Source organism: Notolepis coatsorum (genome assembly GCF_963971535.1).
Source record: "Notolepis coatsorum genome assembly, chromosome: 14".
Classification (NCBI taxonomy): Eukaryota; Metazoa; Chordata; class Actinopteri; order Aulopiformes; family Paralepididae; genus Notolepis; species Notolepis coatsorum.
The window spans coordinates 61,808,022-61,821,420 of NC_140178.1; the positions used below are offsets into that span (position 1 = coordinate 61,808,022).

General features: G+C 42.2%; 1 protein-coding gene across 2 annotated transcripts in view; it reads right to left on the bottom strand.

Moving 5' to 3' along the window:
• smg1 (SMG1 nonsense mediated mRNA decay associated PI3K related kinase) overlaps positions 1 to 13,399 on the bottom strand; it is a 474,356-nt gene that overhangs the window by 245,693 nt on the left and 215,264 nt on the right. For both annotated transcript variants that reach the window (XM_084329910.1, XM_084329909.1), the window contains exons 27-28: positions 3,336 to 3,486; positions 2,092 to 2,212 (exon numbers count right to left, since the gene is read on the bottom strand). In XM_084329910.1, coding sequence (XP_084186036.1) covers positions 2,092 to 2,212; positions 3,336 to 3,486 — 272 coding nt within the window. The remainder of the gene's footprint in view (positions 1 to 2,091; positions 2,213 to 3,335; positions 3,487 to 13,399) is intronic.

Below are 13,399 nucleotides of genomic sequence, written 5' to 3' on the forward strand. Positions count from 1 at the left end.
TGGGGTATGTCTGGGAGTGCTTGCATTCTTTCATTTATTTGCATTCATCTAAAAATGTTTGGACCTTATGGTGTTCTTGTTCTGTTCTTGACTTATTGTTATGTTTTCTTCTTGACTTGTTTAAAGAAGATCTGTACGGCCCATGGGGACATTAACGTGTGTTGTCGGGCCCTATAAATAAATTTGATTTAAGAGATTCAAACCAGGGAGGCTGGACCATGGATTCAGGAGGTGGGAGAGGGGGGGGGCAACAGCGATATGCAAAATGATAGAGAAGGGGGAAATGCAAACACTACAAAAATTAAAGGAGAACTTTGGACTAGAAAACAGAGACCACTTCAGATATCTACAGATTAGAGATTACTATAATAAAGAAATAAGAGGGGACAAGGAAGAAGAACAGAATGGAATAATTAGGATGATAGTAAGGGCATACGAAGGAGGGAAAGGAAGGGTAATATCAGCACTGTACCGGGCTATAATGACCAGCAAGGGACACACGACCGATTATATAAGGGAGAAATGGGAGAGAGAACTAGAGATAGGAATAACAGGGAAGGAATGGGGGAACATATGCGAGGTGCAACATTCAACAACAGGATCGAGGATATGGAAAGAGTTTGGATGGAAAAACATAATCAGATTCTTTATAACCCCAGAGCTGAAGGGAAAATATGCACCAACACAAAGAGCATGCTGGAGGATGTGTGGGAAGGAGGGGGCAAATCACACACATATTCTGGGGATGTCAGAAGCTGAAGGGGTATTGGGAGGAGATAGGGGAGGCAATGATCAGAATATTAGGATACGGGTTACCACAAACAGGACTGGTGCTTTACTTAGGAGACCTGACACACGAGGGAATACAAGGGGGGGACAAATATTTAATAAAGATAATGTTGATAGCGGCCAGAAAAGCAATAACAAGACTGTGGTACAAAGAAGACCCACCGACAATAGCACAATGGGTAGGAATAGTGGAGGAGATACAGGATATGGAGAGGATAACACACATGCTGAGGTTACAGGAAGAGACATTTGGAGAAAGATGGGGAAAGTGGGAGGATTACAAGGGGAACGAAAACGACATCACAGAGGAAGAACCAAATGCATCACAAGAGGACGAAGGGTAAAGGAGGAAAGAGGTTCAAGGAGGGTCTCTGAACCCATGTCACACACTTTTGACTTAGTTAGCATTTTCTGATTTTATTTTTTTTGGGTATTACAATTGTATTATATTTTTTGTACTTTATTATTTATGTCTGTTTAACAATGTTGTATTATGGGTTCCATTTTTGTGTAAGTGTTGTTTGTCTATAAATGTTAATAAAATTTTAAGTTAAAAAAAAAAAAAAAAAAAAAATGCTTGTGGCAGACCGGCTGGCGTGGTACTGGAAGGCCGCTATGTCTCGGCCAAGGTACTGGGGCATATGGCCATATTAGAAGTACGAGGAGACTCCCGGCAGAGCGCATCAGCCCCGATGCAGCACACCTGTGCCAGACTCGCACGGGACAGGTGAGCTCAATCAAAGCACAATTAAGCATACTCGAAAATGGAGACAGAGAGAAGGAAGCATTGGAGTAACTATGGTGAAACCTGAGAGGAGGAAGGAGAGAAAGCAAGTGGAAGAGGAGAGATATAGAGAAGAGGAGGAGATTGCTGTGTGCGTAACCAAATGCTGTGTATGACTGTTTTTGGAAGGAGATCTCCGCTGTGTGCCAAACCCTTTGGCCGTCTGAGAACCTGCTTTGATATCGACCCCTGCTTGCCCGACGTCTCTTCTCCCGGATCAGGCCCTGCCCGTATGAGAACCGATCCCGGTGTACAGACCCCCGCTATCGATCAGCAACGATTCTCATGGATTACGGACTGGCTGACGCTTACACTAACCTCTTCCTTCCCACTAAACAGCAATAATTAATGGCAGTTAAACTTGCTTCTACCTTGTGCATTTTATTAATTCCAATCTGGTGACAACTCGATACACCCCAGAGTCTGTCACACGCTGAATATATGACAAATTCACAAAGAGGCACTCTCACTCTTATTCTCCTTTGCATACAAATAACCTCAGACGCAAACACAGTTACCTTTGAGTTTGAGCAGCAGCTGTCTCTGAAAGATGGTGTATCTGAGGGCGTGGAGCCACGGCTGGACGTCCTGCTGTTTGCAGCTACTCAGAGCCTCGCTGTACAGAGGGATCACACAGTCCTACACACAAACACAGCAGAGGGTTACTCCTGTGTACAGTGAGTACACGTGTGTGTGTGTGTTAGGGATGGGCAATTAATACAATAAAATTTTCAAATACGATTTCTTACAACGATTATGAAAACGAATTAAGTAATCTACTTTTAGCCAGGTCATGTTTTTAAGCCAAGTCATGTTTTTCAGTTGAATTATATTTAAAGTTAAAAGAAACCCAATGTTTATATATATTGAAAACGAGTCAATAAGTGTTAAATAATAGGGATCTCAATATTGACAATCATCCGTGCAGACAATTATGATTTTTACCATAATCCAGCAGCCTTAGTGTGTGTAGACATTTTTAAAGTTAAAAAGGAAAATGCCAACATTATCAGTCGATATGATGCCAGATGATTGGAAAAACTAGGTTGGTTGAGAATAGATGGAATGATCCTTTTTAAGAGGAACACGCCAACAGTAGGTAAAATGCGTTTGCAGTCTTCTCCAAATTCAGACAAGAAGATAGATACCAATTTCATCTCTGTGCAATTTCAAGCTATCCGGCTGCAAGCTAGCCTAGCACAAATGACTGTAAACGGATACGGACCACTTTTTTATTAAATGTTTTTTATGTAGTTTTAAGCTACCGGTAGTAGTAGCTAGTGGTTTGTATTAGCTTCCATTAATTTGTGCTAAGCTAGGCTACCATGCAGCCGGACAGCTATCTACTGAATGCACAGAGAGAAAATAGGTATCCATCTTCTTGTCTGACTGTGGAGAAAATGGTAAGCGTATTTCCCATAATGTTGGTGTGTTCCTTTAAAGTGTCCTTGTGCGACAGGAGAAAGCTTCAAGCAGAGGCAATGCACCGATACCACTTTCTTCCATTGCTGAATCAAAGTCTTTGTCTGTTCTGAATGCTAATCCAATCCATTACTTTTACTGAACAATATAAGACTTAGACATAGATGACGTAGTAAGTATACAGAAGTAGTAAGCCATTAGAAACAGGTCACTTTGATTTCCTACATCTCCAGAAATGATCCCGTCCCAATAGCCGAATTTACCCTGGCATCCACCCAATGTCCAATACCAGTATCAGTACCGGTTCATACAGACTAGACAGTAAAAAGTGTGTGTGTACCTCCTGTCCGGTGAGTGTGTTCTCCAGGGCGGACGCACAGTGCAGTTGCAGGGTGGGGAGGGTGGGCAGGGAGTCAGACAGTGTGAGGGTGGAGAGACGCAGCGGGCCCAGGGATATACGACCCGTCTGCTTCAGGTACCGAACAAGTGTGCTACAGGGGGAGGGAGAGTTATCACATACCGGTATAGTCATAAACCTAGCTTAAATCCATCTCCTGGTCACGCTAATGAAGAGGTAGCCTCTGATTTAAGAAATATGTGTGTGTTGGACCGATGTAAACAAGGAAGTGCACACATGCAGAGAGAAAACATGTTTCCTAAAGAGCTATGTCATTGTTAGCATGACCAGGAGATCATTTTGGGTATGTTTCTTTTATACAAGTCTATGATTTATTATCACCCTAACTTTCTAATACAAAAAACAAGGTAAGCTAACATTTAGAAATCTAAAAGAGTAAGCGATGTCCAAGAAAATAGTCAGGGGTTACTTTGCACTCGTCTGCCGGCTCCGGGTTGCATTTTTGCAGATCAAACCTCCAGTCTCGAGTTACAAGACGAAACATCCGACGAGTGTGAGTTGACAAGCCATTCGGACAAGTGACCACGTCCGGTTTGGCCGGGTCCTGAATGGACCAGTCACTGATGGCGAAAATGATTCGGCTCTGTGGTATAGTCTGGCCCGAGCACACAATAGTAACCTGCAATGCAATGGCGAGCGAACTATTGGAGATGATGAAGAAGAAGACAAAACGGATGATATGGTGCATTTCCACCAGACTATATTGGACTCAGCACTTCTGGTAAATCATAAAAATACTAGTCAATCCGGCCGATGAGGAAACCTATTCGGCTCCGTGGTATAGTCTGACCCGAGCAGACTATCAAAGAAGAAGACAACGGATGAGGGCCACCTAACGTTATATGTATTGATCCTGAAGACACTTGGAGCGAGAGTAGAGTACCTGCTGACAAAGGTAACATCTATTTGACCGAACCCCATCATAAAACATGCTTTTGTAATGATCGCAATGTCGGAAAACGCAACCCCCCCCCCCCCCCCCCCCCCACGGCTTTGTAAAGAAACATGGTCGTGTTTACCTTTGACCTGGCAATAATATAGGTTTCAGGCGAGATTTGCGCATATGCGCACAAAACTCACAATCTAGAAAACCAGCCTGGATTATTGTGAAACAGGGCGATTTTTTGCGTGGTATAGCGCACAAACGAAGGTATGTAGAAATAAAATGTTTTGTCCCTCTTGGAGTATATATAGTGCCTGTCAAATGAGCCATACTATTGTCCCCATAGCTATAATATAGAATATACGATGGGTCCGCAAACATCGTGAAAATGGTCAATAACGCTGGCACCATTGAGTAAAGATAGGAAAACAGCGTGGCAGTCAATGAGTTAAGGATTTACTCGAACACATGACAACTCGATCAAACAATGATATGTTACAATGTTGTTCGTCTCTTATTACATTGTAGCCGTCATTGGAATGGTGTATTTTCAAAGCATGTTTCAATGAACAGATAGAGGGCGCAATGTAACTATGACGAGGAGGCAACTACCTGTGTCTAGAAAATAAGCGAGGGAAAAAAAACACAAGCAACGGCAACTTGCAAAGTTAAGCAGGCTAAGAGAAGCATTGATTTGGAAAAAAGAACCCAAGCCAGTCTGTGGATTTATTGAAAGCGGCATGGCCGATGTGGTTGACGGCGAAGGATTTCTGCAAATGCTACGCCTCCTTGAGCCAGTGTACCATATCCCATCCTGAGGCAGAACCACCTTGCGCATCGGGGAGAGCTACACCGCTGCAAAGTTCGGAGTTGCTCACGCAGCTAGCTAGTTAGTTACAGGTGCTCGCAAGGTTGCATTGACGACAGACAGCTGGACTGCCCTGACGACCGAAAGCTATGTTACCGTCACTTGCCACTACATCACGAGGACTGGTGAGTCACCACTGCTGTGTTGCTAACTAGAAGTTTGCCGGGTCGGCATATGGCAGACCATGTCGCGTAACAGTTAAAAGAAGCCATTCCCCATCACTGGACAAAAATCCTGACTGGTGGAAAGTCAATGCGGGGGGGTTCCCGAGACTGGAGTTGGGACCATGCATGCGAGTCAGTCTGAGACAGGCTAATTATGTAGGCTATCTTGTTGCAAAATAATAATAATTGTTTTCAGTGTTTTATGAGAGTATGTGTTATTTAGTTAGGCCTATTGGACATTTTCATCGACATAAGTACATTTTTCATTTATTTATTAACACATTGGGCGCCGTGCACGTGCATTGTACCCATCATTGGGTCCAGTCTGCCACCGCTGTAAGCCTATGGAGATGTTTACCTTATTTGCAGGGCTATAACTTTTTAAATATTATAGCTATATCGACATTACTATGGCCCATTCAACATCGGGTATCTATCGTTCCGGATGTGGGAACGTTATATTTTTTCATTCATACATTGTTGTGTTAATACCGTCGAGCATATAAGTATGTTTTTAAGGTTTTCTATTGTAATTCCAAAAACGCGAGTTATAGGCCCTGAAGATAGATTATCGATTGGCGTTTCTTTCCTATACACGTTATATTAAAAAATTCAAATGTATATGATCGGTATACATTATGCTTCATCATGCGTGAAGGAAAGGGGGGGGGGGGTCATTTATAATTCCTTGATCGTCAGTAACGGCTTTATTTAGTATGGGTTGATATCTTGATCAGATGGATTGCCATGAAATGAATAAACAATCGGGCTGAAAATAACATTATATTCCTCTTACCGTTCGCCGATGAGACTGGAGGAAAAATATTCCAATTATTTGACGTCGATCTGCTAGATTCATTTCCCGTTTGTATGACGCAATAAACGCCGAAATCATATAGATTATTGCATTTCGAAAGCGATCCGATGCACTCGAGTGTTTGTCTGGACCCACGTAACAAGATATTACTGCCGGAGGGATTTCCTCGATTATCACGTTGTTGGCGTTCAACGCATGGCAGGCAATAACGAATTATCACGTTGTTGGCGTCCAATGTGTTAACACATTCAGCGCCAATCACAAGTATACTCGTTATTGGCCGACAAGCATTGAGCGCCAATAATGAGTAAACTCGTTTTTAAATCCTTTGATATTTTTCCTCTGATCCCCGTTCTAAATCATCATCCGGATCATTCTAGTCGCCCCTGGCTCATTTGTATCCATTAGAATTGCAATACTGATCGAATATCACCAGGTGGCAGTATTGTGTGTCTGAACTGGAATTGCATTGGCGTGGATACACGTTTTCCTTTTTTGGTAAGGGCTCCTCCTCCTGCTTGAACAGAGATTCACATTGATTGCCTTGAAATTCTGTTGTCCAAGCGTATTTACCATCGAAACGTGTATATAGACATATACCTTCTGGCTAAGGTAAGGTCTATTCTATGTCTATTTTACCGAACCTGAAACGTGTTTTTCTAACGATCACAGTTTTGTGTTTTACCGGACGTAAAACATGCTCGGCGATCACAGTTTTGAGTTAAATCAACCCCCCCTCCCCCTTGATGATTTTGTGAAGGTACATATGTACATGTTATATACCTTTGATTTGGGAGTATTTGGGGTTTCAGGGAATCAACCAGAACGATTCAGGCTTATTGCACATAACGCGTTTTATCTCGCGATCTATGGAAAAACACTGGATTCTCTTGGAAATGCGCGATGTTTAGCATGTAATAAACTACAAACTAGTGTGTAGATTTTTATTTATTTTTTCCCATGTAGTGTCTGTCAAATGAGCCACACCATTGTCTCCACAGCTATAATACAGAACACACACACAGCTCTGCAGACATCGTGAAACACAGCGGAAATGACCATTTTAAGCTGGCCTTCTAGCTGGGGACAGCTTATGGCGCTGAAAGTGCCATAACCTCTTCCACCCATGCGGTCCATCGGCGGACCGCAAATGACATCACGTCATAAATCATTCTCTCTAGACCAGGGGTCTCAAACTCAATTTACCTGGGGGCCGCTGGAGGTAGAGTCTGGGTGAGGCTGGGCTGCATCAAATATTCCACAAAAAAAGGGTTTCAAGTATTCCAAAAAAAAGTACAACTGATCCAATCTTCTCAATATTTAGCAATAACATTTCAGAACATGAACGGTTCTTCAGAACATAGGCTTATCAGTAGTGTCAGTGGACTCATCCACATGCAGCTATGGAAATGCACTGTGCATTTTTTTTTAATTCTATCACAAAGCTGTTTAATCAAATCACCAGCCAGTATTTCAGTTATTCTGGTTGCTGTGCGATCTGAGGGGGATTTGCTTTTGTTTGCCTTCAAACATGGTCTCCATCACTTCAGTCATACATTATTTTATTATGTATGCATCAGAGAGAGAGAATGGCTTCTTGTGTTTAGCAAACACCCATGCCACCCATGGTTGCTTTTTCTCGTTGTGACATAGATTTAACAATAATTCTGCTTGCAGCTTGATATGATTTCATTCCATTTATTTGTGTGGTTCTTAGCACTGAATTGTGAGGGAAGGTTGCATCAAAATAACTGTTTTGTTTCGTAGTGGCATTTCATATTGCCACTCTTCACAAGAGCCAGGGCTCTACAGTGCGACCATATTGCTCGCATATGCCCCTAAAAACATGTGTGTGCGAACCTGAAAAATCAATTACTCGCACGGCGTGCGAGTGCAGATTACAGCCCCAGTCATTTTATTTCTCCGCTGAGAATCGTTAAAAAACTACAAGTCCCACATTGCACTCAAGCCAACGGTCCAATCACAGTAGAGCGACGTGACTGGTTTCATGGGAAATAAAGCAAATGACCAATCGGAAGCTCTCGGCTCGTTTACTTCCTGAAAGTCTGCCATTGCGATCAGGGCAGTTTTCCGGTACACTAACTTATTATAGTCTTACCAATAGCAATATATTTTAGAACACCTAGATTTAGCGATAGCAATAGTAATATAACGTTAATGCAACAAAACGAATGCCTGGCTTTGTTAATCATAACGTTGATGCAGTAGCGTATGTCGTTGTGTTGACTGTAAGTCTGTAACGGACATGATAACAACATCAACAGCAGAGGTGGGCAATAGGGTCCAGCTGCAGTGCCGGAGTGGGTCCAGCTGCAGCGCCGGACGGCCGGAGTGCAAGCGGTGTGACGTAATTGGCAGACTCGACTGTCAATCAATGGTCTACCTGACACGCAAACTCATAAACAATGTTTCTGTACTGGAGGTGTACAGTATTTCAATAGGCAACCCTGAAAGGATTATTTTACTAGAAGAGCAACACAGCCAAAACATAGGCATTGTATGCATAAAAGGGGCAAAAGCTAAAGTTAAGTGACTGTTACTTTTGTAGCAGTAGTTTGATTTGATAGTTTATTTGATAGTTTATTTGATAGGGACAGCACATGTTAATGAACATCAAGTACAAAATACAAAATGTAAACATGCAGGGTTGTAGCAAGAGCTAATTTACACACATGCACGCACAGTACAAATATACATTTATTTTTGAAAAAAGAATTACTTGAAATATTTTCACTGTGCTCCTAAATATTTTTGGGTGCTCCTAAATTTCTTTGTGTGCTCCTACATTTTTTCAGAAAAAGGTTAGCGTAGAGCCCTGAGCGCTACCGTTTCTTGGCATATTAGTCACATTGGTTTGGTGCTGGACTCAGGATGAACGCATATTTTTCAGTCCATTCACCTTTGAATTGCAGTCGACTTTTCTTTTACTGGCCATCTTTGAAGATCCCATATTTTTCTGCTGGCTGCCTGCTGGCGAAACTAGCTACATTTATCTCACGGAGATAAAACTGGGAGCAAGGCTACTGTAGATGCGCCGTCAACTCTCTGCTCTGACTCGGACTGAAAGAGACGACACGCATTCCGTGAAGACCCGCCCTACTCCCCTACTCTGCCTCTGATTCGCAGACTGTGGGTGGGGGGGGAGGAACTCTGACGGGACGCTGAATCTGATTGGACCAGAGCAGAGTACACAGACACAGACAGACAGTGGCAGTGCAGCCGGACATGCAGAGCACTGCTTGCAGAGGAGATTTAGCGAGGATGCATTTGCCTTCCACTTTACTTGGTATCACTCCGGAATCACGTTTCAACCAAGTCACTAACGTAACGTTGCTGTCATGAGCCTGCGCTATGGTAGCCTACAAGTGATAAAATAAATAAAACGTCCAACTCGCGCAACGACTCGGCAACAAGTTGCGCGCGGTCCGCATTAACACTAAACTTTGATGTCAAGTAGGGGGCCGCAAAATATCATCCCGCGGGCCGCGAGTTTGAGACCCCTGCTCTAGACTGTATGACATAATGTTGCATTTTTTTTCCAAATGTATCTAAGAGTAAAGACCCTGACCATGTGTGACGTACGTGGGTTGGTCATTATCATTATTACTGTATTTTGGAAGACCATGTGAACATCAGATTAGTATCATGAGTATGGGTTATGTTGTTCTTGGTTGTGTGATGTGTCATCTTTAATTCTGTTTCTTCTCTCTTTTTCCCAGAGACCACTCATCCTCCTGATTGAGCTGATTGCACCTGCTTGATTACACCTGTGGGCAGTTAGTTGGATGAGTGGATATAATCTGGAAGATGACACACACACGGGGCCCTCATTGCTGGAAGTCACTGCCACGTTTCAGGGTGGAGTGAGGAGGCTGCCGTCTCGCCTATCTGTTGCCTGAAACAACACTGTGTGGCTGGGTGCCATTTATCGCATTGAGTGTGGATTAAACCCCATAGCTGTGGTGTCCTATGATGGGCACGTGGTTGTATTTTGACTACTAAGTGTTTGTTTGTTTACATGTATGTATTGTTTGTTCTCCCCTACCTTTTCCCCTTTGTGCCTTATGGTGGAGGTTTAAATCCCTACCACCATAAATATATAATTTACTATTTGGAAAACGTCTTGTGTTGTGTCTTCTTTTACCTATACCTGGGAACTTGATTTGAACGTATTTACTGAGAGGCTGCTTTTGCTCATGTGCCGCCCTCCAGTTATTATTAGACCTTCGTACATGACACCATGTCACAACAGCAGTCAGTGTATATTTTTAGCAATAAGTTTGTTTACCAATAGGTTAAACTGTTATTAATGAAATATCAGTTTAGGGATTGTATTAAATAGCTAGCGAATTTCGACTGGAAATAAATCAGAGCGGCCATTTTGCTGTAGTCATTATGATGACGGAAAGACAGGGCTTTCAATGATTAAAACGGCTTTCTGCAAGCAAATGACTTCCTGATTATAATTTTTTATTTCTCTGGATTATATACCACAAAACCGAATGTTATGGGCATAGATTGGAGCGCAGTTAGTGTGTCTACATTCTGTGAACATTTAGCAACCATCCATGTTGAAATCAGTTTAAAAATGGCGGACCTGTCGCAAGAATAAAAAGCATTCTCGGTTCTTCATGCACGCCTGGTGATAATAAATCCAAATTGAACTATTGAAACGAGTAGATTTGGCCCGATCCATAGATGTTGTTGGATTCTGGGTGTGGTCAGCCTGTAATCAACTCGTCACCTGTGGTTCCGTGAAGTTTCTGCGTTGTGTTGTTTATACTCTTACTTATCATATTGGCTGTCGCACGCTGGCTCACCCCATCAGTACCTCCGTAAGCAGAAGAATAGACACTGGAAACGTGGTACCTTTCCTTGAAACGTTATGTTTATTCCATAAACATATCCTCAAGATGGAAACAGTTCTGAAAGTCTTTGAAAAGTTTATTAAATTCATTAATTCTACCGATATCTACTGCTATCAGCTCGATGATTGTTGCGGCCCAGTAGTTAGCCAAAAGCCTTCCCTGTTAGCCGAAGCTAGCTATCTCGTGGCTCCGGAGGGTGGAGGGGCCTCACATCCCCCACCCTCCAGCTACTGCAGTCTCTCTGTCCACCTGTCTACGCGTCTGCCTCGTCTCCTAGTCTGCCTCAAACCGGAAGAACTTATAGCTATAACGTCTTTCCCCTAGCAACGGTGGCCAGCCCCGTAGCCACACCCTTTCTCTCGTTACTAAGTGATGCAATGCCAGCCACTGTTCTGCCCTACCCCCCTCTCTGGAGAGTCTGTGTGGTTCCAGAATGTTGATATGAGGCGCCTCTGTGGATGACCCTGGACAATGTCTCATCTTTGAGGGTTGGGAGCTCAGCTGATAAAGGCCCTGTGTGGCGTCCACCGTCTGACTGAAGACACACATACATGGCAGCTATCCTTCTCATTTAAGATATAGGTTATAAACCATGATTTCCTTCAATTCTCTCAGCTTTAAAGGCCCTCTCCGTGTTAATATAAAGCCTGAGTGTCCGAGTAGATGTCTGCTGTCATCTACAGATATTTACATTATGTACACATATGAAAAACAAGTGATATTCTTTCTATAATAAAGGTAATTTAATAATACCTTTCTATAATAAGGTAATTTATAGGCCTCATATTCTATAATATTTCAAATTACATGGGTCCGGATAGCAGAATTCAGTACTGCATCTACAAAACCTTCCGTTTAATCATCTTCCCTTTATTAATTTCCTTAGATTTTTTTGTACACGTGATCTCAAGAAGGTACTGAACAAGCTCAGTTTTTCCATGTCTGGTCATTTTTTGTATGGTGTTATTCACCGTCAAAGATGCAAAGAAAAATCATAATTCATATTCTCCTTTGTTTCATCACAATTTAAGCAAGCCTAGTAATAGACACAATATTTCTGACACTGGGGATACATTCTAGGGATGGGTGTGAGTAACTCGTAGCTATGAGAAAAATCGATCTTAAATTATTAATAATTTTTATGAAAAGAAAACAATTTTTATTTATTTTTTACATACCGGTATTTGTTTCACATGTATGTGTAAGATTATAACTGTTTGTTGGTTTCCTTAAACATATACCGGTACGTGAATGAACAAAATTAAGTAAAACAATTTAAAATTAAAAAACTGTATTTAAAAAAAAGTGTTTTCCACCTTTTCGAGTAATACACGATCACTTGAGTATAGCATGCGATCAATCTATCTGGATTTTTCTTTAAAATGCCCATTACATTCACTGAGGCCCATAGATGTCCCTAGATACCAAGAATATGCAAATAGCTTGTAGAAGCGGAGCAATATTCCATTTACTTAGGTATGTATTTTAGGCGGATTTGAGGAAAATAGGGCTCCGGGCTTAACTCATTGGCTGCCATGCTGTTTCCGGGATATGGCTATGCACTGCCACGCATTAAACCAATGGAGTCCATCACCTTGTTTGTAGGGCTATAACTATATTCTATATTATAGCTATGGATGCAATACTATGGCTGGACTTTGACATCGAGTATCTATTGTTCAAGATGTAAAAAAGAAATAATTTTTCCATCATACATTCAATCCGTTTTATACCATGGTGAATATAAGTATGGTTTTAGAGCGGTTTAGGGTAATTCCTGGGAGGCTAGTAATAGCCCGCAACGTGTATTATACTAAATCCATTGGCATTTCGTCCCTACACACGCTACAATAAAAAATTCAAATGCATATGATCTGTATTATGTTGCATCATGAATACATGAAAGGGGGGGGGGGGGGTCGTTTCTGATTAATTGTTTGTCAATAACGGCATACGTTAGTACAACAACATACGCTGATCAGGGCGATAGCTATGAAAACAAGGCACAATCAAGCTGAAATTTACATTAAATTGCTCTTACCTGTGGCCGGTGGGATTCCAAAGAATATTCCAATTATGCGATTGCCATCTGGTAGATCGTATATCCATTTGGCCCACGACATAACCCACCACAGCATAATGAATCGGGGGTCCCGAAAACGATTCAATGCGATCGGGTGAAGCCCTCGGTTCAGGTTACTAGAAAAGTCCGCCCGGACAAATATAATCGACGCACAGCCCAATACACAGAGTTTCAAAGGATGTGCAATACTGGCCGCATCCTACCAGGCGGCGGTATTGGACTTTTGTGAACTCAGACTCATTCCCTATGATAACACCAGGCTCCCTGGATGGACAATGAATG